The sequence below is a fragment of the Bufo gargarizans genome, chromosome 1 (assembly GCF_014858855.1).
Source record: "Bufo gargarizans isolate SCDJY-AF-19 chromosome 1, ASM1485885v1, whole genome shotgun sequence".
Classification (NCBI taxonomy): domain Eukaryota; kingdom Metazoa; phylum Chordata; class Amphibia; order Anura; family Bufonidae; genus Bufo; species Bufo gargarizans.
This window is the reverse complement of record NC_058080.1, coordinates 494,420,938-494,448,383: the sequence shown is the minus strand read 5'-3', so window position 1 is coordinate 494,448,383 and position 27,446 is coordinate 494,420,938. Positions and strand designations below refer to the sequence as shown.

General features: G+C 45.0%; 1 protein-coding gene across 1 annotated transcript in view; it reads left to right on the top strand.

Moving 5' to 3' along the window:
* Window positions 1-10,269, top strand: part of MMP14 (matrix metallopeptidase 14) — a 36,888-nt gene extending 26,619 nt beyond the window's left edge. Inside the window, exons 2-10 of the mRNA XM_044274284.1 lie at window positions 1,670-1,818; window positions 4,117-4,239; window positions 4,323-4,630; window positions 4,745-4,912; window positions 5,894-6,057; window positions 6,161-6,299; window positions 6,606-6,756; window positions 6,848-6,963; window positions 8,044-10,269. Coding sequence (XP_044130219.1) covers window positions 1,670-1,818; window positions 4,117-4,239; window positions 4,323-4,630; window positions 4,745-4,912; window positions 5,894-6,057; window positions 6,161-6,299; window positions 6,606-6,756; window positions 6,848-6,963; window positions 8,044-8,369 — 1,644 coding nt within the window. The 3' untranslated portion in view covers window positions 8,370-10,269. The remainder of the gene's footprint in view (window positions 1-1,669; window positions 1,819-4,116; window positions 4,240-4,322; window positions 4,631-4,744; window positions 4,913-5,893; window positions 6,058-6,160; window positions 6,300-6,605; window positions 6,757-6,847; window positions 6,964-8,043) is intronic.
* Window positions 10,270-27,446: the final 17,177 nt, after the last annotated feature.

The window sequence follows — 27,446 nt, the reverse complement described above, 5'->3', positions numbered from 1 at the left end:
TTCATATTTCAAGTCCATTCAAAAGAACACGTACGGCACCACATGTCAGGTGGAACAGCAGAGATGTGTTTGGTTTTCACTCTGGAAGTTCTCACTGGAACAAAGAAGACATAATCAGAATCCAATAGAAAGAAAAAAATAGATCAACGGCACTCACCAGTCCATAAACGTTTCTTTTATTTCAATCTATTAAATCAGCGCTATGGGGTAGCTCAAGTGGTACAAGCAGATACAGCCTACAACCGTTTCTTGTACGCAGACGCTTTTTCAAGGCATATGTCATAAAAATCCCTTTAAAGTGTTTTAACTGTAAACGATCAGCATTGTCTGGATTTGCCGTAATGCCTCATTCACATCTCCATTAAAGAGAACCTTTCGTTGGTCCAAACATTGTGAACAAAGTATCATGATATATACAGCGGCGCCAAGGGATCTCACTGCACTTACTATTATCCCTGGGCGCCGCTCCGTTCTTCTGCTATGCCCTCCGGTATGTTCGGGGACTTGGTTATAGTAGGAGGAGACTTAGGGGGACTTAGTTATAGTAGGAGGAGACTGCCCTAGTTCTCCTGGGCGTCTTCTTCTCCCAGGCTGTGAGCTCTGCACTGTAATTGGCCAGCGCTACAGCCTGGGAGAAGGAGACGCCCAGGAGAACAAGGGCAGACTCCGCCTACTATAACCAAGTCCCCTAAGTCTCCACCTACTATAACCAAGTGACCGAACATACCGGAGGGCACAGCAGGAGAACGGAGCGGCGCCCAGGGATAATAGTAAGTGCAGTGAGATCCCTGGGGCGCCGCTGTACAGATCATGACACTTAGTTCACAATGTTTGGACCGATCAAAGGTCCTCTTTAAGGAGATCCGGATGCCTGATCCGGTGCAAATTCCAGCTGTTGGCGGGACAAAAAACTGTTGCAGGCAGCATTTTTTGTCCGGCTGAAACCTGGCATTTATTCCGGAAAGCGGCCTGATCACCGACAGACCTTCTTGCAGTCAGTGGGGATCCAGCGGTGAAGTAGAGGATCTGGCAGGCTGCTGTGTCAGAGATGTGAACAAGGCCTAAACCGAAAACAGACAGCAGAAAATGGAGCCTCATCTATGACCTAAAGGGAAGAGTAGCTACTGGACAGAGTGGGGTACACTTATCAGAACTTCTGTAAAGGAAACTGAAAGGTGGAATCTGATTGGTTGCTATGAACAACTAAAGCAGTTTTCTTTTACACCAGCTTGATAAATCTCCCCCCAGTGACTTCTTCTATGGAGGGCCTGCCACATTTATGCAGTGCATTTACAGACCACGCCCGCCACGACCTCCTCAAACAGCTGATCGGCGGGGGTCCCCCACGATCAGATACTGATAACCTATCTAGAGGATAGGTCATCGATATAAAAAAGTCAGAAAAGCCTTTTAATGTATGGGAGTATTGTCAGACACTATCAGGTTAAAGAAACTTAGATATGAAATACCCCAATTTATCAAGCTGTCCTATATACTACCTTGAAAAATGTAATTTCTGTAATGTATTTTTGAATATCGCAAATTATTCCATAACAACAGTGTATGTGGGTGTATGATCTCCTGTCTTTGCATTAGTTAAATGGTATCTTATTAAATAGCCACATTAATAGAATTGTCTAACATTCCTTCCGCTCTTCTCTGTCTTCAGGCCTGGCTACAACAATATGGATATTTGCCGCCAGGAGATCTCCGTACTCACACATTACGCTCTCCTCAGTCTATGAATGAAGCTATTGCTGCTATGCAGAGGTTCTATGGGCTGACAGTGACTGGCAAGGTGGACTCTGACACAGAGAGGTATTGGAGCTGACAGTCCTTGAGTTTTTTTTAAAGGGGGTCTCTGATGCAGAAATAAGTATGGGGTGAACATAGACAGTAAAGGGCAGGGTGCAGTACTCATCATGGTGCGCCTTACTCCTTTCTATGACTGTCATCTGATAAAATAGAATCCATCAGTAATTTTGAAGTAAGAGAAATTTGGTGCCCTTTTTATTGTGGTTTGGGCCCCCCTTGCCCATAGGGCTCTGCAGCACAAATGGTATGTCTGTTGATGCAAAACTCATAGTTAGAACTATTTCATTTATATTGTCAAGAAGGGGAAAGAAAGGGCCAGGACTGGTGCAAGGATTTTTGCCACCCTAGGCAAAAGCTAATTTTGCTGCCCCCCTTGACTCCGCCTATTGATCACGCCCTTTGACCAGCCCCTTTTTTGTCACCCACCTATTTATACAGACTGTACCCTTCATTGTAGTAAGGCCACGTTTTCTCCCTCCAGCTACATACCATGTCATCCACAGATCCCCACAAGTGTCATCCACAGATCCCCACAAGTGTCACCCACAGATCCCCACAAGTGTCACCCACAGATCCCCACAAGTGTCATCCACAGATCCCCACAAGTGTCACCCACAGATCCCCACAAGTGTCATCCACAGATCCCCTCCCCGCCCAGCGCCGCCTCCCCGCTAACTTATTTACTTCACTTGCCGCTGAGGTAAATGCAGAGAAGCGCCGTAATCTCGCACAGGCGCACTGAATACAGTAGTCTGCGCCCGTGCTGACTACTGGCAGAGGCATCGTCGAGCGAGGTGTGCTGGAAGACGATGCATGTGCACTTCGCTCGACAATGCCTCTGCCAGTAGTCCGCACGGCCCGGGCACAGACTACTGTATCCAGTGCGCCTGTGCGAGATTTCGGCGCTTCTCTGCATTTACCTCAGCGGCAAGTGAAGTGAATAAATTAGCTAGGAGGCGGTGCTGCGGGCCGGATAAAAGGGTCTTAATGCTAAGCCTGGACAGAGCGGCGCCAGCGCCCCTAGCAAGACTGCGCTCTACTCGGTGGCGTACTTTGCTTATGGGTGGCGCCGGCCCTGGAAGGGGCTAGTTTTCACTTGAGAACACTTGATATCTAAGGTAGCCAGCATTGCAGCTTCTATAATTCCCAGCATTGGAGGACAACTGTTAAGACAGTCTTGGATTTGAGGGGCAGCTGCTATAGAGAAGAGGCAAGTCAAGAGAGAAGAAGAAATTATTAAAATGAACTAGGAATAGGATGATGGTGTCTCAACCTCTCCCGTCAGGCATAATCACAGCCTTATGTCTCTTAAAGGGTTTCTCTCACCTGAAAAATGGGTATTACGCTGGCTGACATTAGTGATGTGCTAATGTCAGCTGAACATAACTATATTAGTGCCATCTCACTGCCTGCCGCCATTATTGAGAAAAACAAACTTTTATAATATGCTAATTACTCAGGAGCAGGGGGGGTGTTGCCACTTGTCCTAGAGGCTCCGTTCTCCCACCTCTGGCCACGCCCTGCTACACTAGATTGACAGGGACAGGCATCGTTGGTCTCCTACCTCCGGCCCTGTCTATAGTGTTAGTCTCGTGCCGTTCAGTATACGGTGCAGGCGCAGTGAGTGAAGGGCGCTCGCCGTCCGCCAGTTTCCTCATTGCGCCTGCGCAGAATACTGAACAGCACGAGACTTACACTGCAGACAGGGCCGGAGGTAGGAGACCAACGCTGCCTGGCCCTGTCAATCTAGTGTAGCAGGGCAACACCCCTGCTCCTTGAGGCTAATTAGCATATTATACAAGTTTGTTTTTCTCAATAAAGGCTTTAGGCAGTGAGATGGCACTGATATAGTTATGTTCAGCTGACATTAGCACATCGCTAATGTCAGCCAGCCTAATACCCATTTTTCAAGTGACAGAAACCCTTTAAAGTCATTTGCTACCAGCATCAGACTGTCCCATCAGAGTAGAGGAGAATCCTCCGATGGGCCCATACTCTGATATCATAGTGGGCCCCAAAAGTTTAGATATAAAAAAAAACATTTGGAGCTGCCTTTAGACAATAAATTGCCACTAGGGTCCATTTCTTTGAATCAAAACCTACACAAGTTTATTGATGATATCTGTGGTTGAGCCCTGAGAATAATTTCCTCTGGTGGACCCAAGGAACCCCAGTCCAAACCTGCTTTCTACTTATGGTAGCTTGTGGCTGAACAAAATATCTATAAGGAATTCATTATTACCTGTAGTAACTGGTCCATGTTCTTGTAACAAAACTTTTAAATCCAAATTTCATTTTCAGGGCAATGAAGAAGCCACGTTGTGGTGTGCCAGATAAATTTGGTTCTGAAATTAAAGCAAATGTAAGACGAAAAAGATACGCTATTCAAGGTCTGAAATGGCAGCACAAGGACATCACTTACTGGTACGTGACAAGATGTACTATCTTAGTAGTTTAGAATAATGGGCTGTCCTGGTTTTTAACTGAATGCAACTCTTTACTCCTAGCATACAGAACTATACTCCAAAAGTGGGTGAATATGAGACATATCAAGCTATCCGGAGAGCATTTGCAGTATGGCAGACTGTCACCCCACTGCGATTCAGCGAGGTTCGATATGTGGACATAAAGGATGGTCATGCCAAACATGCTGACATAATGCTTTTCTTTGCTGAGGGGTTCCATGGAGATAGCACACCTTTTGATGGAGAAGGTGGATTTTTGGCGCATGCATACTTTCCTGGGCCAGGCATTGGTGGAGACACTCACTTTGATTCTGCTGAACCCTGGACATCCAGAAATGACGATCTAGATGGTAAGAGAAAGAGTCACAATTTGTAGTCCATAAATGTGGACATTTTATCTTGAGAAAGAATGTAGAAAAATTCAGAACTTTGATAAGTCATTTTTGTATTTATTTTTCTAATAGGGAATGACTTGTTTCTTGTGGCTGTCCATGAACTAGGCCATGCATTGGGTCTAGAACATTCCAATGATCCATCAGCCATTATGGCTCCATTCTATCAATGGATGGACACTCAGAACTTTCAACTACCAGATGATGACCGCAGAGGTATCCAGCAGCTCTATGGAAGTGGTAAGAGTCTGGAGGAAAAGTAGCTTACTTGATGTATATAAAATATAGTCAAATCAAGTATCTCCCGCCTAGACTACTGCAACATTCTCCTCTGTGGCCTTCCATCTAGCACCCTCGCACCCCTCCAATCTGTCCTCAACTCCGCTGCCCGACTAATCCACCTCTCACCTTATTACTCCTCTGCCTCTCCCCTCTGCCAATCCCTTCACTGGTTCCCCATTGCCCAACGAATCCACTTCAAAGTACTGACAAACACATACAAGGCCGTCCATAACCTGTCCCCTCCCTACATCTCTGAGCTACTTTCCCGATACATCCCCACACGCACTCTCCGATCCTCACAAGACCTCCTTCTCTCCTCTCCTCTTATCGCCTCTTCCCACAATCGACTCCAAGATTTCTCCCGTGCATCCCCCATACTCTGGAACTCGCTACCCCAACATATCAGACTCTCACCTACAGTGGAATCCTTCAAAAGAAACCTGAAAACCCACCTCTTCAGACAAGCCTACAACCAATGACCCTGCTGCCTCTATACCGCCATGACCAACTTAACCCGCACCTACTGTGTCCTTCTCCCATACCATGTAGATTGTAAGCCCTCACGGGCAGGGCCCTCTCTCCTTCTGTACCAGTTTGTAACTCATCTTGTTTATGATTAGTACAATTGTCTGTGTTATGTATGTGCACCGCTTATCATATGTACAGCGCTATGGAATGAATGGCGCTTAAATAATAAATAATAATAATAATAATATTAGCAGTAGTATTGGGAATAAAACTTTTAGTGCCAAAAAGAGGAGGAATGTTTAGACATTTTATGTTAAGGTTTCAGTACAATATTATGTAATAGATTAGAGTATCATCATGGCTTCAAGGCCCTTATATCAGTCACTATTTGAAATGATAACTTGCATTAAATTTGTAGTATTATTCTCAAACCTCCCAAGTTTCATTTACTTTTATAAAAACTTTTTTTAGGTCATGGAGAGGGCTTACCACCAACACGTTCACCTCGTCCCACAAGGGCACCTAGACCTACTCCACGGCAACCTGATGATCCTAATGTGCCTTTTGGACCAGACATTTGTCAAGGCAATTTTGACACTATTGCCGTTTTGAGAGGAGAGATGTTTGTCTTTAAGGTCAGTTAAGTAATTTTATGTATTTCTGTGTAGTCCACCACTTTCTATCTGCCTAAACATTGAGTTGTCTTATTTTCTTGCTTAATATGTTATATCATTGTAGGAACGCTGGTTCTGGCGTGTGCGGAATAACCGTGTAATGGATGGCTACCCACTGCCCATTGGACAATTCTGGCGTGGACTTCCAAGTTCTATAAACTCAGCTTATGAAAGAAAAGATGGGAAATTTGTCTTCTTCAAGGGTAATTATTCAAGGGCCACCTTCTTCCATTATGCATTAAAGGAAATTTTTCACTAGAAAATTCAGTGTTAAACCAGACACAATGCCTTGTAGGGCTCGCTCAGCAGAATGTAATGATTTAACTAATGATCCATTACTTTATTGTGAAGAAAAGGTACAAATTATTATGCAAAAGAGAAGTTAGATGCACTGAGGGTTAGCCCAGGCCATTCTTTGCATCCTTGCTCCTCCTCCTTTAGATTTGCTAAACTCTCTTTAGAGAGTTATTTTAAAACCATTTCAATTGTGTGTATTTGTGTGTATTTAGGGGACAAGCATTGGGTGTTTGATGAAGCCATTCTTGAACCTGGGTATCCCAAGTCATTGAAGGAGATGGGTAGAGGATTACCGAGTGATAGGATTGATGCTGCACTCTACTGGATGCCCAATGGAAAAACATACTTCTTCAGAGGAAACAAGTAAATAATGGTGTACATAAATCTTTTAAATCATTGAAAACCCTGGTGCTTTTTTCACACACATTTTCTCTCTGTCTTTGTCTTAATTTAGATATTACAGGTTTAATGAGGACTTGAGAGAAGTAGATGCGGATTACCCAAAACCTATCAACGTGTGGGAAGGAATCCCTGACTCTCTTCGAGGGGCATTCATGGGAAGTGATGGAGGTAGGAAAGACAATAAAAAAAAACTTAAAAACAAATAACTAGGTCATGTTTGAATGCAGATGAATGCTTATTTCGAGAAGGAGTGTAAGATATGCCATAACTTCCAGGGAACAATGAATGCAGCATGTTGAAATCCAACAGGCCAGTCTTTTTTGCCATTGAGGGGCAGTTGGGATGGTCTCAGATACATTAAGTAATCGGCCATTCCTGTAACCCCTGTTCTGTATAATTCGTCTGGGAGGAGAGACAGCCCAGTAAACCTCTCATAGACTATAATGGACAATACGTAAGCAAGTGTGGCCATCGCCACCATTCCTGAATATAAAGAACATGAGACACCGGGGACTATGCGTAGATGATAAATGCTCCAGGTTAAACAAATCTTTAGATATCAGTTAAGTCGTACATTTTGTTATACATAAATGGTAGAAATAAACTGTTCAATTGTATCTGTAGAATACTGGTCTTTGTATGATAAAGATAAAAGCTGAGGTGTTAAAGGTCATCATGTACAGTTTTAAAGGGGTTTTTCATCTTTGGGGGTCTTTCAGGCAGAGCTCCCCACATGGCCACAACTCTGGAGAGAAGCATACCTACCTGCTCCCCACTGCTGTGTTCCACCACCATCGCTCCCCTGCTGCTGCTGAAGCTCTCCACTTCCCTCATGTCAACATCTGGTTTGACACCCACTGTAGTCAATCACTGGCTGCAATGGTGACACGTACCCCTGGCATCAAATTACCTATTGACTTGACGTAAGGGAGACACATCACCGCTGCGGCCGCAAAACCAGATGTCATCGCGGGGAAAGTGGAGAGCTGCATCAGAGGAGCGAAGGTGCCGGGACCGAGCAGCAGGGAGAGAGTAAGTATGGGATAGTATTTGGGAATTTGCCCGAAAGGCCTCTGAAGATGGAAACCCCTTTAAGGTGATTTGTTTTTGAATTTGAGTCAGTGCAGATATTGTGAAATAAAAAAAAGAGAGAAAATGTGCACTTTATACGACAACTTATTGTATTAATTATACTGATTGCACCATATTGTACTTACTTCAAGTTTCCAACTTTTTGCTGTTTTTCAGCTTTTACATATTTCTATAAGGGTAATAAGTATTGGAAGTTTAATAACCAGCAACTAAAGACAGAATCCGGATTTCCCAAGTCTGTCCTGCAGGACTGGATGGGCTGCAGCACTGCCCGCCAACCTGAAGACACTGATGAGGAAACAGAAGTGGTGATCATTGAAGTTGATGAATCCAGTGGAGGAGTGAGCACAGCTGCTGTTGTAGTTCCTGTACTCCTCCTACTTTGTGTCTTGTTCCTTGGACTGGCGGTCTTGATCTTCAGACAGTATGGCACACCCAAGAGGCTTCTATACTGGCAGCGTTCCTTGCTGGACAAAGTGTGAGACCTCATGGATCTGGACCCTGCCCCCATCACAATCTCTCCTGCCCTCCCACATGTCCCTCACACACACAGATATCATGGGGAGCAGTATCAGTATCCTGGGACGGGAGGAAGGGAGAGAACCAGTTTACACCAACTTTTGCCGCTTTTGTGCGGTGGACATTGCTATGTTTAACCCCTTCACTGCCAGATTGGAGCTATGTTTTCCATAACGGTTATTGCGGGGGTAGATATATTAGATTTAATTGGCTATTGGTCAGGCAGGGCTCTTGGTACAGCCACCACTTGCAAAATTCAGAGCAGAGATGGACACCCTCCAAAGGTCAGAAAACGCACATACAACCACATGTTTCTAACAGATTGTGTTTTTTTACCCTTTCAAACATCACCGCCACCCCATCTAGATATAGGTCTACCTATCAAAAGGAAATACTTCTAAACAGCTGTCTTGTTTTTGGATGGGTACAGGAGAGAACAATGCAAGTGGGGGGAGAGTAACCTGTCTGACCATGTGAGCTTACGTCTACATGCCAAGAGGTTGTGGCTTCTTGTCATAATTAGAGTTATGAATATCCCAAAAATGGACACTGATATTAACTAAGGAGACTATGTTCTACAGTCTTCAAAGAATATTGTCACAGCTGTGTTGTGACCTATAGATCTACTCTTAACAGAGATTTGGGACCAAAGTATTTCTATTAAAAAATGAAAAACTGTGTGATGAGGACATAAGTTTTGTGGAATATAAAGTACTGTCTATATGTGACCTAGAGAAAGTGGAAATAGTTTAGCAAGTTGTGCAGAGCAGGACTCTCTGAAGAGAAAGTAAGGGACAAGTGTAAGGTCAGTATCAGTAAGCTCCCAAACTGCCTGGAAAGTGCCCTGTATCTATGTAAAACCCATGCATTGTGTTTCTGTAATTCCTTCTCTACCACCTCCTCTATTCTGTTAAATATTATATGAAAAGGTTTAACTCTCAGGGTTATCTGCTGGTATCTGTACCAGGCATTAGTTACTGTTTTACAGGTCCTGGCAAACACAATGTTATGCTGGTTTTCTGTGATGGAAGGAGTAATCACTGCTCTGAAAGATTCTTTGCAGGTATCTGGCACAGAGAGATTTTTCTCAGTCTTAGAAGGTGGTTAATGCCTCCATGCAGGTCTCTGGCTGTGGTGGAGTCAGTCATGGTTCCTAACACCATTGTAGCTGGAAAGGGAGAAAGCCATTGCTCTGCAAGTGTCCTAGGCAGAGAAGGGGTTAATCACAGCTCTGCGGGGTGGGGGTTTCTGACTGAGTGAAGTTAAGAAGGGCAGATCACATGGTACGGTCAGGGGGTGGGGGTGGGGGTCACATTTGCTTGTTTCCTGTCTTTCTCTGTATCTTTGTTTATATTTTGATTATTATAATAATTATTATTTGATAATAAGGCAGCTCCTGCAGGTCAGGCCGCTTTGCATTCCCACCTGTCCACTGCCAGAGGGGTCAGTGGATCATTATAGAACATGTCTATATTATGCTCCACTAATCCCTCCTGCAATGAGTTGGCGACGCCTTTACCCCTCCTCCCCTTAAGCATACAGAATGGGGGTCAGAGCTTGCACACAATTTGGAATTGGAAAGAGGCATTTGCCCTTTCTAACCTAACTCCAAGTGCCTTATATCATTGAGTAACCTCATTTACAGCCCTGTATGGTGCTGGAACATGTATCTCTTCATGGTTTACCCTAATTCATGGAGGGGATCGGGGGCCACCTTTTTGGTCAAATTAAAGCATCTTTTAAGTGGACAAAGTTTGTGTTTTTTATGTTTTTTTTTACTGTCTTTTATAAAATCACCTAAAAGCTATTTGTTATGAACCAGTGGTTTTGTAACACTAGAAATATAAAAATACAAAAAGATGACCTATCTGTACTCATTTTTTGTGTGTATTGATTTTGTAGGTTTCCTACGATTTCAAGCAAGCAGTGATTGTTAGAAAGTGGGTGTGGATACACTGTGTTACCAAACATATTTGGTTTAGGGCTACTCCTAAGGGTGTTATTCTGGCAGTTACCCTTTAATGCCTGTACAGGGATCTGGACTTCACCGCAGGGAAACGACCAGGCTGCTACCTCCTGGAGTAGGCTATGTTCAGTAAACGTCTAATCCACGGGGATCAAGAAACACTGATTCCTAACACCGAGGGATTAGGCAAAACCATTGTCAGAGACAAGCAGTAGTCAGTACAGGCAGAGTATGTGCAATCCGATAAATAGTCAGAGGTTAAAGTGGGCAGTTCAGGGTCAGTACGGAGAACAGGCAGAGGTCAGGCACTGGAGGGGTCAAATCCAGAAACAGGCAGAGGTCAATAAAAACAAGCTAACGGTACACCTTTGAAGACTAGTACCTACTGGTTAGACTACCTCAGGAGAAGGTGCCTTAAATACCCTAGGGCTTGGGTGGGCAAACTGCGGCTCTCCAGCTGTTGTAAAACTACAAATCCCAGTATGCCCAGTCTGCCTACAGCTATCTATATCTACAGTATGTATTTTAGCATAGAGAAGTGCATGAGGCTTTCAAACAACAACAAGATCTGACTAGCACCTCATCACCTTCCATAAAAATTCCCTAAAAGATGTAAATCAAAAGAATAATCTTGTGCATTATTTTAAACTCTACACTGAGTAAAGGGTTCATAATGTAACAAACAGCTCAGAAGGTGAAATTATTAGTAAATGTCATTTAATGCAAATTAAGATTCAGCATTAATGTTTGAGATAAATGCCTTGATTCATCATAATTAACATGACTCCTTCAGCTTGGAGCTGCTGTAGATATCAGTCATTATTGATGCAAGTTTGATGCAATAATAATGAATGAGTCGGACCCAATGGCCCTGCCCTTTCCACACACCCTTTCCGTAAAATTGTCTAGGGTGGCGTAAAATGCCAATTGCGACTAGAAAAATAGCACTGAAAAGTATGACTTTTCTGGTCCAAAATCAGGCTCAGGGGGAATAAAGAATTTCCCCCCAAAGTGTTTAAAACATCAGGCTTTCTGACTATGCTTATGGTCTCTTAGATTTTAGGAGAATAATGAGAAAAGGATAAATACACTATGCTTTCATCAGGCAGAGATGGTACTGCCTCTAGCTGCTCACATGATGTTATGCTGAGGCACCATGGGATTGATAGCAAACAGCAGGGTAAAATCTAAAACTCAAGATGGTGTCTAGTCTGAGGCAGACAGAAGGCTGAACCTCAGGGAAGTGAGTACAATATACAAAAAATAAGTCCAGACCTTGATAATTAGGGTTTGCAGTGATTGAACGTTGTTTTTCGACTGGAGTGATTCTTTAAGTCCTTTATGTTACAAGGTCAGGCCTTTGGGGGAATTTGGACGCCAAGTCAACACCTTGAACTCTTTCTAATGTTCCTCAAACCATTCTTAAACATTTTTTGAAGTGTATATATTCGATATATATGCTCCAAGCATATATTTCAAATATATTTAATCACATGATATACAAAACATACAGAAAAAACTAAATAAAATAAAAATAATAAATATACATAACACTAATAAATTTAAAATGACACAATAAAATTCATAAAAATGCAGTGTATCAATAATGAATCTCAGTCCAAAGATAGGCTGAGGGCCCAGCAGCTAAAATAATATGGATCCACAATTATTGTATGTACAAGTAGCAGGAATATTAAGTCTCTCTAATATAGAGCTGATTACTTTGATTGTAGTTGTTCAGCCAAAGTTCAAAGAAAAAGTATTGCAAGTAAAAAGCAGACAGGTCTCCATTTAATTGTTAATGATTGGCATATCCATATATAACAGCGGTCAGATATTTCAAAGTAGTGAATGAATAGAAACAGCAGTGCCATGCTGCTGCACTTGTTGTATGGCAGTCGGACCTTCAGGGACGCCGGAAGATACACGTGGAACAAGTTGCTGGAACAGCAGTAAAAAAACAGCGCGCTGCATGGAGGAGCTTCCAATAAAAACGGTTTGTTTAAAAACACATGCTAAAACAAATAGGAGCAACGCATTTCAGTTTTCGCAAAAGGCCGCAACAACAAAATGTAAAAAGGATAATGGTCTGAAGGCTTTCAAAAAGCCTTGCTGGTGCACTGTCCATTCACACCCATCCCACATCATCTCTGAGTGCTGACTGTTCACTTACTGCCTAATATATCCCACCCCTTGACAGCTACCATTGTCATGACATAATCAGTGTTTTTCACTTCGTCTGCCAGTGGTTTAATCTTTGACTGGGCGATATGTATAACAGTATAAGAAGTCACTAACACCTATGTTATATCTCCCAATATCATAACTATGTTAGCACCAGCTGCACCACTGCCATGGCAGTAGTCTGATACCTTGCCCACAGATAACATAGTGGGGAGCAGTGGTTGTGACTTTGTGCCTACCATGTAGTCATCTAGTGCAGATAGATCATATTGTAAACAGTTATCAGTTTAATCATACACTCCCAGGAGAAATATCAGAGGAAAATCACAGTGAAAAGCTCTAACAGAAGATGCACAAGCATTGCTATTTCATGAGCAGTCTAATTATTATCTAAAACAAACGTCACTGGGAAATCTGTGTAATATACTAAATCTTACACATCTGATGCAGCAACACAACAACACAGCTGACTGCAGCCTGAGGGTACAGTATACTGGATAGTACTTGCCTTTCCCTCTGTACACATCCATTAAGGACACTCTAAGGCCACATGCACACGTAGCGTATTAAGTGTAGGTTTGCCGTGAGGATTATTCTGTGGCAAGTATGCAGTGTAATAAAGTAATAAACATGTCAATCAACATGTTGCAGAATATTCTGTATGTCAAGTAACCTGTAATGTGGATTTTAAAATCCACAGCATGTAAATTTATGTCACACATCTGTTGCAGATTTCAGGCAGAAATTCCCTATTGAATCCAATGTGGTGGCTATTTTCTATACAAAATGGGCAGTACCCCAGTGGAAAGGGGTATCTGCTATTGTTTGGTAGTGCACTGTAGTGTTATTCTATACACCTGCTTTGTAATGTGACATACCCAGTATTAAACATACAGCATAAGCATAACAGGCATAGCCAGAGTTAAAGACTATGTACACCTTCGGGGGCAATTTTTTTTTTTAGCTAAAAATCATTTTCCAATTGGTCTTTATTAAAAATATTGAGCTGTTCTGTCACAAAGGGTTAACTGTTTTTCTAGCAGTACTTATTACTACTGCGTTCCTTCCTGACAGTTGGCTGCTCGTTAAAGGGGTTGTCCAGGTTCAGAGCCGAACCCAGATATATCCCCTTTTTCCCCCACTCTCTTTCCCTGCTCTGGAGATCCGGTCTCTTACTGGGCTCTCTCTTGCCCTGCTCTAGAGATCCGGTGACTTACTGGGCTCTCCATGGGTAAGATAGGCGAAGGCTTCCACCTATCAGTGAGCCCGGTGACGTCACAGGCACTAATGGGCAGGCTTTAATGCTGCCCTAGCCTATAAAATGGCTAGGGAAGCACTAAAGCCCGCCCATCAGAGTCGGTGACGTCAACAGTAACCCTGCTAGGCGGAAGCTAGCAATGTAAAAATATAAACAAAAAAGCCCTTGCCCTGCGTGATACAGCACAGGGCAAGGGAGAGCATCGGAGCATGCTCATGTCAGAGAGGCTGAGTGGAGGAGTGCAGTTTTGAACCCGGAAAACTCCTTTAAGTGAGGGTGAAGCAATCATTTCACCCAATGAACAAAGTTTTGCTCGTTCATCGGGTGATCGGCTGCCCATTTAGGGACGGATTATCAGGAATGAGTGTTCACAGCAATGTTCATTCCCGACAATCTGCCTGATTAACTGGTCGTCTAGATACACTTTTAGCCACATTCTTATCAGTAAGATAAGTATTGAGCTATAATGAGTGTTTAGAAGGTCATAGATAAGGAGCCCTCAGTTTAACTGCCTGATGGAACAAAGAGAAAATTCTGATCCTGCTACTAGATAAACTTAACCTACTACAGAGAAAAAGGATCCAAATTGAAAAGAATTACTTTTAGTTTAAAATGAATACAATGCAATAATAATAATAATAAAAAAAAATGCCTGCAAACATGTACATAGCCTTTAACTATCCCAGCCCAGCACTCTCTGGAGTTCAGGGCGTGGGCTGGCCCTTCCCCCGAGTTCCAAGAGAAGGTTCTTGTTGTGCTAGAAGTAGGGTGTGAGGACGTGCCTGGAGGAGTCATTCAGCTTCAGTGCTTCCAGAGACAGATCCCTATGTATCCTCCACTACAATCAGTGAAAAAGAAGACATTGAAAATTATTATTTTTTTAAACCAAATTTTTATTAGTTTTTAGATCATCAGTCACCCGTAGCGTGTACAAGATACATATATCCAATATTCACATTGCATCGTACACTGGTAGAGTTAGACGGCAAAATTCCAATCTTGTAAAATTCCATCTTGGTAGGTGATAAGTCGCAGAGGCAAGGATCTGTTGCAAAGGGATGTGACTATGTGGAAAACGCAGTGTCTGAGCAGGCAGGTAAGCCTGTTGCGGTTGCTCCCTCACAGGAATCTGCAGGGGAGAAGGTTATTGTGTTGCCCAAAATGCCCGTGACCAAGGCTAGGCTCGGGGTGGCGAAAAATTTTAGACCCTATGCTAGCCCGGGTAAGAGGTAGCACAATAGTCAAAGCTGAGACTGGTATAGTGATAAATATGCTGGATAGACATGCGATTAATTAAAAAGGACTGTCAGGTAGTCCTACAGCTGGGACTGAAGTGTCAATTAGATCCAATGGTGCCAAGTTGTCTGCATTGTCTAATGAAAATGTGAAGTTATGTAAACTATGTGATGATGATGACACCCCTTTTCCTTTACAGGCTGTTATCAGGAAAAAAAGCTACCCCTGCTGGTTTAATTGTATATGTGGTAGGGAGGTTGGTTGATAGTGAGAGCACACAGCTGAAGGAACCCCCTGTGATAAACGTGCAAGTGAGGCAGTGCTATAAGGTGTACCACACGTACTAGGTGCAGATATGCCGTCTCCACAGGGTTCTATGGTTAGTGAGCTTAGGCGCAAGATAGATGAAGGTGGTGTGACCTATAATATGAACCAGGCCCATGAAAGAGAGCCTGGGCAGGTTCAGGATGTGAATCTGATTAAGCCGGGAGAAGTTGGCATAGTCTCTAAAAAGTGAGTGGAAGACTTCCTGGCATGTCAGTACATCTGCAAACATAAAGATGCTGTCTCTCTCTCCACACCATCCCTAGATATGCTAGAGAAGTGACTAGCGGTTCTCGCAGAGCAACTGGAGAAAGCTTCCGAGGAGTCAAAAGAGGAGACCTAGAAAGAGATGAATGATCTGGAGGATCTAGACTCACAAATAGAGGCAGAAATTCTCCAACTTCAAGAGGAACTTGCAGCTGCTGAGCGATCCAGACGTCATGCAGAGCAGAAAAGGGATGAGAAAAGACGTTTGGAAGCCAGGGCTGCTGAACTTGAGCAAGAATTGGACAATCAGATGGTGGACCTAGACCACCAGAGACAAATTGTATCTAAGTTGAAGAAGAAGCAGAAGAAGTTTGACCAGCTCCTTGCTGATGAGAAAAACACCTCAGCCCGACGTGCCAAAGAATGTGACCGAGCGGAGACTGATGCTCGGGAGAAGGAGACCAAGTTTCTCTCTCTGGCTAGGGCCCTTGAAGAAGTTTTTGGGTCTCAAGATGAATTGGAGAGGCTGAACAAACAACTTAGAGAAAAGATGGAGGATCTCATGAGCTCAAAGGATGACGTCGGGAAGAACGTCTATGAGTTGGAGAAGTCTAAGTGTACTCTCGAGAAGCAGGTGGAAGAAATAAAGACTCAGCTTGAAGAGTTAGAGGCAAGAGCTTCTCGAGATGTCAGGTTGGCTCAAGCAAAGGAAAATGAGAAACCTGAAGAGGAGAGTCCTCTAAAAGATGCCAAGAAGTCTAAGCCAGAGCCTGGTAAGAATGGGTCTGGAGATGGTGACGCTGCGCTGCCGGCCGAGGCGGAGAAGATGGAAGATGGTTCTGAGAAACCAATTAATGCGGCTGATATGGATGCTGAATCCAAGAGACTCGTGATACTGAGTAGCCAGGACCTGATCATGAAAGACATACCCTCTGCCGTCAATGCCTTCCAGAATGCCATGTCCGAGAAGGCTGTCAAAGAGACTAGAGACTCCAAGAAGACAAAGGCTGAAGAATTTAAGGCCCATGTGTTGGTGGACATGAAGTCTCCAGGTGCTGCAGAGATCAAAGTCAAGACAAAGGGAGCGGCAGCTGAAGTGTTAAAAGCCACTAAAGAAGCAGAAATCTCTGAAACTGCCACCAAAGCTGGGGAAACCACTGCTGGAGAGAAGAAAGAAGTGAACCAGATGCACGTAAAAGAAGCGAGCGGGGCAAGCATGCTCTGCTGAAGGAGCCCCGCAAAGCAAAGGAGAAAGTGTCTGGACACGACCATGACTGGGAACAGTTCAGTCAAGAGCTGCAGCAGTCCAGGAAAGGACATGAGGAGCATGTGTGGATGCCAAATGTGGAGAGAAAAAGAAAAAACAAAAAGAGAGAATCCACGGGTGCGAAAGCGCATCATCCTCACTCGTGAAAGAGAGTACCGGGTCATTAGATGGGCAAGAGAATCCCGTAGGTCTTATAAGCTCCATAATAAACTCATGCGGGTGACAAACCAAGTGCTATTGTGCTGGGTCTGGCAGAATAAGGGGAAGACTGTAGGCCATGTCGATGCCCTCTCACGAGCATCTTGGTTTGATGCTAGTGTTCACCCCTATGGGGTTGAACAAAGGGGGGGTATGTGAGGCAGTGACAGGCCTCATGGCTGCAAGGGGAAATTTATGGCAGATGTTTCCATGTCTTCCCTGGCAATCATCAGATATGAGGCAGTACCAGGGGCCACAATCAGTCTGGGATAAGAGCCCAGCCCAGACTGTCAGTCAAAAGGAGAGAGTCTTTGTACAGCAGAGTCCCGCTGGAGGTTCTGTACAAGTGGTCTCAGACAGGCTGGCTGAGGGGCCACGGGGCTAGGTGCTAGCCAGAACATTTGGGGGAAGCCGTGATGCCTGGGCTCAAGGGTCACAGGCCACAGTCGGGAGGACTGCTGGGCCACAATCCCCCAAAAAGACTTGTATTTGGACTGACATTGCTACAGCCTGGGGGGCTGGTGTACAAGCGGCTGAGGAAGCCAGACCTGACACCGTGTCTAAACACCGTTCTATAGGTGAGTCAGAGATTAAGTAAAATGTTTAGTTAGAGCCCAGCCAGGCGATTGTTTATTATTTTGTATAATTGTTTATGTTTACGCGGATGTGCCGCAATAAAGCACAGTGTTTGGACCTTAAACTTGGTGTCTGGCGAAGACATCTGTGAGAATGACCCCTGAAAAAGAGCTGATCCCTTACACTTTGCAGTTGTCATGGTGCTAACTCCTTAATTCTGTGTCACACGAATGCAAAAGAAAGCTGCAGCTTGTATACAGACAATGTATGGCAAGGGATCATGGCACCATTATAGGGGACCTAAAACACACACAAAGTTGAAACTAGGACCTTTCCTTGACTCCTTGTTTGGATAAAAGTTGGAAGATATCGCTGGCTGGAAGGCGCATTATTTAAAGGATAATAGGGGGATTCCGGTAGGGCAAGGCAAAGAGGAGCAGCCCAGGGTATGATAAAAGGGTATTTTTTCTACTTATAGGGTGAAGTAATTAACTTGTTAGGTTATGACTTTGATGTAAGGTGGGGACTAGAGATGAGCAAAGTTTTGAAAAATTTGATTCAGCAACTTCGCTGAAGTTTGATTCATTACTTATTATTAAAGGGGAATGGATGTTGCCATTTAACTTGTCAAGGGATGCATTAAAGGACCCAGTATGAGGCCTTATTCACACATCTGTGATGACATTAGTGATTAGACAGTCAGTGATTCATCTGTGAAGATGTCCGTGAAGGATCAGTTCGTGTGTCCATCTTTTGCCCTCTGTGTGTTATCCATGTTCCATGTACACTGCTAAGCTGAAAATTGATTTCAAGAGCATTTCCTAGCATAGTTCCATAAAACTCTGATGAAACACTGATGCTATCTGTTGTGTTGTTCCCTGTTGCCTCTGCACCTCCACCGCTTCCTAGACAAAGTTTTCTTAACTAGGATACACGTCCTGTACGCCAGTAGTATTATGGTTGACCTCTACCCTCATGTTTATATGCTTTATGTGTCTTGGATTTCCGCCTTGTGACAGCAGGTTGTCCTGTCACAATACTTTTGTTACGTAGTATATGACGCATTCATTGTATTATGTTCTAGTCGCCCCTTGCATGCAATTGAAATCTCGGCACATGGACTTCCGCAGAAAAAGCCATAGATATGAATGATATACAGTAGCTCTTGTCACAAAATCACCTACTGTATACAATTTTTATCATGATGGATCAAACTGTTATTTACTGTGTATGCATCTTTTTGTTTGCACTTCAGTTTGAAAAAGGTCGTGTTGGCAGAAACGTCACAACTAAGCCGCATAATAATTAAAAATCACTATTCAAGAAGATTTACTTATGTCACTGGAGTTATTTTGAGCTATACTTAACAGGGTAGGAACCCTACTTCCACGGACAAGGCATAGCATCTGCTGTTTACATATACTGTGTTGTGTCTGTGTTATTTTACAGACCTTTAAACTATAATGGGCATGAGGGATCTGTGAACATGGACAAAAAAGGGCTTGCTTCCATAAAGTAACCACAGCTTCACAGACCATGAAAATTCACGGATGTGTGAATACATACATTAAAACACGGACGGCACATGGCCATGATTCGCTGAGGCGGCCTGACACTGGCAGCAGTGTCTAGACAGTGGCAGACTGTGTAGGTATACACCCCCAACAGGAAACACACAGCTGTGAATTTATTCATATATTTCTTAGAGAAATATCAGCACCACACAGAATTGGAAGGAAATACAATTGTTATTTCATGGAGAATACAACTATATTCTGAAATAAACGTTGGTGGCAGGTCCTTTTTTTTAAAAGAGGTTCTCCCATCTCATAAGGTGATGGCAAATTGATAAAATATGGCAACACTTTCTGATCCATAGGGGTCTGACCTCTGGGAATATAGGGACCCAAGCACTGGTTTAGCTCTGCGTCCCCTTCATTCTTTTGCTTGTTATCCGCTGTGCATGGAGTTGCAACCTAGTTCCATTCTCGCTGTGTAAACTTGGATCTTCAACATCAGTGGGGGTACTGGAAGCTGGACCCCACTGAGCAAAACGTAATGGCTTATCTTAATGACATGCCATTACTTTATGAGATGTAAAATCCCATTTAAATGAAATAAAGTATGGCTTGGGCCATACTTTATAGTCTAGTTATAGATAGATGTGAGATAGATAGATACAGTTGAAACCAGAAGTTTACATACACTATATAAAAAGACACATATACACGTTTTTCTCAATATCTGACATGAAATCAGAATAAACCTTTCCTGTTTTTGGTCAATTAGGATTACCGTAATTATTATTATTATTTGCCAATGCCAGAATAATGAGAGAGAATGTTTTAAGGCATGTTTATTACTTTGTGCAATGTCAAAAGTTTACATAAACTAAGATTACTATGCCTTTAAACAATCTGGACTGCCCATATGATGATGCCATGTGTTTGGAAGCTTCTGTTAGGTTTGTTGGCAACATCTGAGTTAATTAGAGACACACCCGTGGATGTATTTAAATTCACATCTGAAACACACTGCTTCTTTGTGTAGCATCATAGGAAAGTCTAAAGAAATCAGCCAAGATATCAGGAAGAGAATTGTGGACTTGCACAAGTCTGGCTCAACCTTGGGTGCAATTTCTAGATACCTAAAGGTGCCTCGTTCATCTGTACAAACAAGATGGGAATGTCCAGCCATCATACCGCTCAGGAAGGAGATGGGTTCTGTGTCCCAGAGATGAACGTGCTTTGGTCCGGCATGTGCATATCAACCCAAGAACAAAAGCAAAAGACCTTGTGAAGATGATGGCGGAAGCTGGTAAGATTGGGTCAATATCTGCGGTGAAACCAGTACTATATCAACATGGACTGAAAGGCCACTCTGCCAGGAAGAAGACATTACTCCAAAAGAAACATAAAAAAGCCAGATTAATGTTTGCACACAGGAACAAAGACCTACATTTTTGGAGACATGTCCTGTGGTCTGACAAAACAAAAATGTAGCTTTTTGGCCATAATGACCTTCGTTTGGAGGAAAAAAGGAGAAGCCTGGAAGCCCAAGAACACCATCCCAACTGTGAAACACGGGGGTAGCAGCATCCTGTTGTGGGGTGGTTTTGCTGCAGGAGGGACTGGTGCACTTCACAAAATAGATGGCATCATGAGGAAAGATTATGTGGAAATACTTAAGAGACAACATCAGCCAGGAAGTTAAAGCTTGGGTGGAAATGGGTCTTCCAAATGGACAATGACCCGAAGCATACTGCCAATCTGGTTACAAAGTGGCTTAAGGATAACAAAGTCAATGTTTTGGAGTGGCCATCCATCACAAAGCCCTGATCTCAATCCTATTAAAAATGTATGGCCAAAGCTGAAAAGGCAAGGCGACCAACAAACAAGTTTTGTCTGGACAAATGGGCCCAAATTCCAACCAACTATTGTGAAAAGCTTGTGGAAGGATACGCAAAAAGTTTGACCCAAGTCATACATTTCAAGGGCAATGGTACCTAATATTAATGAAATGTATGTAAACTTTTATCTTTGCAGAAAGTAATAAAAATGTCTTGAAACATTCTCTCTCTCTCATTATTCTGGCATTTGGCAAATAATAATTATGGTAATCCTAAAACAGGAAAGGTTTATTCTGATTTCATGACAGATATTGAGAAAAACATGCATATGTGTCTTTTTATATAATGTACCGTATTTATCGGCGTATAACACGCACTTTTTCCCCCTGAAAATAGGGGGCAAATGATGTATGCGTGTTATACGCCGATATAATGTTAAGAAGCCATGTTTTTACATACCGAATGTATAACATTAAGACGGCGCAGCGCCTGCCGCAGCTCCCTCCTCATGCGCCGCCTGTCCCAGCTCCTTCTGTCATGCGGCGCCTGCCCCAGCTCACTCTGTCATGCGCCGCTTGCCTGTTCATTCATAAAGTGAGATAAGCAGGCAGGCGGCGCATGAGGAGGGAGCTGGGGCAGGCGGCGCATGAGGAGGGAGCTGGGGCAGGCGGCGCATGAGGAGGGAGCTGGGGCAGGCAGCGCATCAGGAGGGAGCTGAGACAGGCGGCGCATGACCGAGGGAGATGCCGGTCTACGCCTTCTTAATGTTATACCTCCGGTACTACAGTAAGTACCGTACAATTAGATATAGAGTCAGATTGAATGTTTAACAGTTGCGGGGCCCTGTGTATTAGAGTAGAGTCACTGCACCGGGCCCCGCCATGAGTGTTCCCGCCTCCTCTCTCCACACTTATCTATCTGATGGGGGATCTGTAGATGACACTTATGGGGATCTGTGGATGACATAAGTGTCATCCACAGAGCCCCATAAGTGTCATCCTTTTACATTATTTACCTTATAAGTGGTATTAATATTAATAAAAAAAAGTTCTGGGCTACCCTTTTTTTCCTGAAATTTCCCTCTTAAAATGAAGGTGCGTGTTATACGCCTGTGCGTGTTATACGCCGATAAATACGGTATGTAAACTTCTGGTTTCAACTGTAGATACAGTAGATAGTTAGAGTGCTGGTTGCAGTGTGCGATTGCATTTTGTGTTTTTGCGTTTGTATCTGTATTTCGCCATAGCAATCTGCACCTGCTAGGGGTTGTGCGGGCTGAATCCCCCATATTTTTTCTAGATAGTTAGATAGATAGATACAGATGGAAGGATGGATGGATATGAGATAATATAGTTTCTGGCCTGCAGTTTGTTCTGTGAAAAAAGGGATGTGCTGCTGATCATAGTTGCGATCACTTGTCTCCATAAAACAGAGTTGATTGCTGCATGTAAGTGTATTTCTGCCTGGGATAAACAATAAGGCAACTATTGGGAACACTTTGTTGTTCCTGATAGTGGCTGTTCATTGGCCTATGTAAAAGGGCCCTATTAGTTGTTGCCATGCTTCAGAATTTACATGTCATAATAATTTCTGTAGTTGTTTCAGATATTAAAGGGGGTATCTGGTTTCAGTAAGAAGCTGGACATGGTAAATACCATAGCACATAGTGAAGGTGCCTTTCACTGCAGGAGACACCATCTGAGAAATTAATAAATGTCTTAGCCGGACAGGGGGTGTGTCCGGACGCAGACTGAGATGGCCGCCTGAAAGAACAGCTCCTGCCCGCACCGCAGCTTTCTGGCCAGCTACACCCCTGTTTCGGCTCCTATGGGGAAAAAATTGGCCCCAGGAAGACCCCTCTTCATCCTCGGTCCCCCTCACTTGTCAGGACCCTCGAACAGTGCTAGGACCAGGCTTCAGGTTCAGCTCTCCCACAGAGGGCCTCCTGCCATTCCTCCCTTCCCCCGCCTGACTCCTTCGCTCTGAACAGTGAGCGAAATCCAGCGCTGAAAACTCCTGCTGGTGCTCACCAAGGGACCGGATCCTTGCTGCCGGCATCTGTGAACAGAGCTTCGGAACGGGGGCTCTCACTGGCTGCAGTAGAGTTTCTACCAGCCGCCGCTGATAGGCGGGATCCCACCATGGGGAGTCCTGGATTCACCCCTCAGAGGGAGACGCCGCGCAAAGGTACTGTGGCTCCTACTAGGGGACATGATGCTAACCCTGTGGCCCCTGCACCTAGCCTTCCTAGGGCCCCCCTGCATGAGACCTGGCAAGGTAAGCAGTCCCCAGCCCCCCCCCCCCCCTTTGCTGGATCAAGGGGAAGGCAACTCTCTTCTCCCTTCTGATATATGGGCCGGATCACCATGCCCCCCATCACTTGCTGTTATGGACCCCCCAGCCCTGGGCGAGTTATTTCAGCTGTTTTCCTACAACGGAGGACTTTCGGGCTCTTATTTGTGAAGTTACAGAGGCCTGCAGAGCTGAGATTGCGGCAGTCCGCACTGATATGAAACACGTAGTGGACCGGGTGGACTCCCTGGAAAATGCCCATGATGACAACAGGCAGTACATATCCACTCTTCATTAATCCATTACTGCCCAAACGGCTGTACTCAGGGGCATGGGACGGCACTTAGAGGACTTGGATAACTGAGGCCGCCGGAATAATATCCGGGAACGGGGTCTTCCAGAGGTCACCGGAGATGAGGACCTTCCACATTGGAAGCCATATTTAATATGACCTTGGGACAGCCATCTTCGCATAAGTCCAAGCTGGACAGAGCTTACAGAGCACTCAAGCCCAAGGGCTCTGCTGCACGTCCTAGGGACTTAATTTGTTGTGTGCAAGACTTTACACTTAAAGAAGCTATCATGGCTAAGGCGAGATCTCTACGCAACTTTGATTTTGATGGCGCTCCTGTGCAATTGTTTCCTGACCTATCCTGGTTCATACTTCAGAAAAGGAGACATCTTCAACCTCTCCTCACATCACTCAAGGACTGCCAGATTGCCTATCGTTGGGGATTCCCCTTTGCCCTTGTGGTCCGTCATAAAGGAAGAACAGAGACTCTCAGTTCCTTCTTGGATCTCCACCCTTTTTGCGAATCGCTCGGAATTCCTATACCAGACATGTCTGATTGGGAGTTTGAGTCCCCAGCGCTCCTGCCACCATGCATATGGTCCCCTGTAACCAGGAAAAGAAGACCTGGCCCAAGTGCATCCTCTTCTCCGTGGTCACCTCCATCATCGGGGCAACATCCACCTGCCTGACTGCCACTAGCCTGGAGGACTTGGTCGTCCTGAACTCTGCCCTTAATCCTTCACACTCCCTGGGGCGTTGGACTCTGATGGACCCCCATATTGGTCGTTCATTATTACTGTTTAGCCAGTTGTTGATACCTTGTTGCTACATTACGGTGCAGGCTATCTGAAGGGCCCACCCTGTTGTTAATTGTTTTTGCAGATACCTGCGGTTAGCTCTTTGGCCGACCTCGACTTGTTGGTCTCTGACACTTACACCCCCAAAGGGGCTTCTTATTTTCCCCTAGCAGGGATTGCATCCCTGGGAATAGTTGTTTACTGCTGCTTGTTTGTCTGACTTTGTGTTGTCTCGTCTTGTCTCTCCCCCCCCTTGTGTTTTTTCTCCTGTTGTAGGAGCCTGAACTTCCTTGCCTGTGGGGATCGTGTACCTCAGTCTTGCATTTGGTCCGTTGTTCCACTAGTGTGAAGCCACGACACGTATGGATTCTCTTGGTGAGCTGTACCCTGCACATATTATTTATCATCACATACCCTCATGGTGCGGTGCATAACCTTCAATGTCAAAGGGCTCAACTCCAACGCCAAGAGGAAACTTTTGCTTTTGGAACTGAAATCCCTTAAAGCGGACATTGTGTTCCTACAAGAGACACATTTTGATGGCAGCTCTTTCTTCCGTTTTGCCTCTCATCTGTACCCTATTGCTTATTCGGCTACTCATAGCCGTCGGAGGGCGGGGGTTGCCATCTTGGTGTCTGCACAGTGTACCCTCAAAATTGAATCCTCAATTCTAGACCCGCAGGGGCATTATATTGTTCTCCGTGGCCACTTAGCAGATAAACCCATTACCTTACATAACATCTATGCCCCAAATACTTCACAGATCCGCTTTCTTGGCGGAATCTTCCGCAAGGTTTTTGCTGACAGAGTGGACTCTTCGGAGCCCCTGGTCCTTTTGGGTGGGCACTTTAATGCCGTGTTTTCTGAATCGATGGATCGCCTGGCACTACCGGGCAGACCGGTACATTCGACACAGCAGCGCTTAGCTAGGGACTTTCGTAAACTGGTACGGAAATACTCCCTACACGACCTCTGGAGCCTTACTTACCCCCAGAGCCGTTTGAAGGAATTTGGGGGCCCCAAGCAAAATAGACAAGGAGGCCCCCCCCCCCCCTCCACACCTTACGCACGCAAAGCCTACAGGAACCACAGTATAGCCATACAGTTTAAGTTCACCCACACTTTATATAAATAAAAAAGGAGGTTTACAGTGCAAATACTGCTGTTGCATTGAATATGCATGAAATTTGAACAGTGTCATCCACAGATCCCCCTCCCCTAAACAGTGCCATCCACAGATCCCCCCTAAACAGTGCCATCCACAGATCCCCCCTCCCCTAAACAGTGCCATCCACAGATCCCCCCTAAACAGTGCCACCCACAGATCCCCCCTAAACAGTGCCATCCACAGATCTCCCCTCCCCTAAACAGTGCCATCCACAGATCCCCCCTCCCCTAAACAGTGCCATCCACAGATCCCCCCTAAACAATGCCATCCAAAGATCCCCCCTAAACAGTGCCTTCCAAAGATCCCCCCTAAACAGTGCCTTCCACAGATTCCCCCCTCCCCTAAACAGTGCCATCCACAAATCTCCCCCCTAAACAGTGCCATCCACAGATCCCTCCTCCCCTAAACAGTGCCATCCACAGATCCCCCCTCCCCTAAACAGTGCCATCCACAGATCTCCCCCCTAAACAGTGCCATCCACAGACCTCCCCCCTAAACAGTGCCATCCACAGATCCCCCCTAAACAGTGCCATCCACAGATCCCCCTCCCCTAAACAGTGCCATCCACAGATCCCCCCTAAACAGTGCCTTCCACAGATCCCCCCTCCCCTAAACAGTGCCATCCACAGATCTCCCCCCTAAACAGTGCCATCCACAGTTATCCCTCCTCCCCTAAACAGTGCCATCCACAGATCCCCCCTCCCCTAAACAGTGCCATCCACAGATCTCCCCCCTAAACAGTGCCATCCACAGATCCCCCTAAACAATGCCATCCACAGATCCCCCCTAAACAGTGCCTTCCACAGATCCCTCCTCCCCTAAACAGTGCCATAATGGCACTGTTTAGGGAGGGGGATCTGTGGATGGCACTGTTTAGGGGGGATCTGTGGATGGCACTGTTTAGAAGGGAGATCTGTGGATGGCACTGTTTAGGGGAGGGGGGATCTGTGGATGGCACTGTAGGGGGATCTGTGGATGGCACTGCCATCCACAGATCCCCCTACAGTGCCATCCACAGATCCCCCTCCCCGACGCTCACAGCAGTATATTTATAAACTAATCAGTAACTACTTTAACTTTAATCATTGCTCATTGCTGAGCTCTTTACTTGGATTATTTGGATATCTTACTTTGTCTTAGCTCCGGTAACAGCAGGCAGTGCAGGCGGCGCTCACTCACTGACGTCACGTGCCTGCGCCGCCTAGTGGGAGGAGCAGGCGCGTGACGTCGGTCAGTGAGTGAGCGCCGCCCCCCCGCACTGCCTGCTATTACCGGAGCTAAGACAAAGTAAGATATCCAAATAATCCAAGTAAAGAGCTCAGCAATGAGCAATGATTAAAGTTAAAGTAGTTACTGATTAGTTAGTTTATAAATATACTGCTGTGAGCGGCGTGGCCCTGTATATTCTAACCCCCAGGCAAGCGTCCCTGTCACCATGGGAACGCCTGGAGGTTAGAATATACCATCGGATTTGAGTTTTTACGATCTCACTGAGCTCGTAAAACTCAGATCCGATGGTATATTCTAACCCGCAGGCAAGTGTCCCCGTCACCATGGGAACACCTGGGGGTTAGAATATACCATCGCCACCGGCTCTGCTTGGCCCCGGGCCAGCTCGGTGCCCCAACCAGCTCGGGGCCCCAAGCAATTGCTTGTTTTGCCTGTTGGGTAGCGAAGGGCCTGCTTACCCCACTGATAGGTCCTTTTGCTTTTACTCTGCCCCACACGGTTCCCACACCGGTATTGATTATCTCTTTGGTACCATTTCGATCCTCAGGTTATTGGAGGGACCGGACATGGGCCAAATCAACTGGTCTGACCATGCTCCTGTACTGGTTGACATTAGTAGCGGGTTGGGCCTTGTTCGCCAATGCCACTGGAGACTTAATGACTCCCTCCTGAAGCAGCCCATTACTAGGGAGGAAC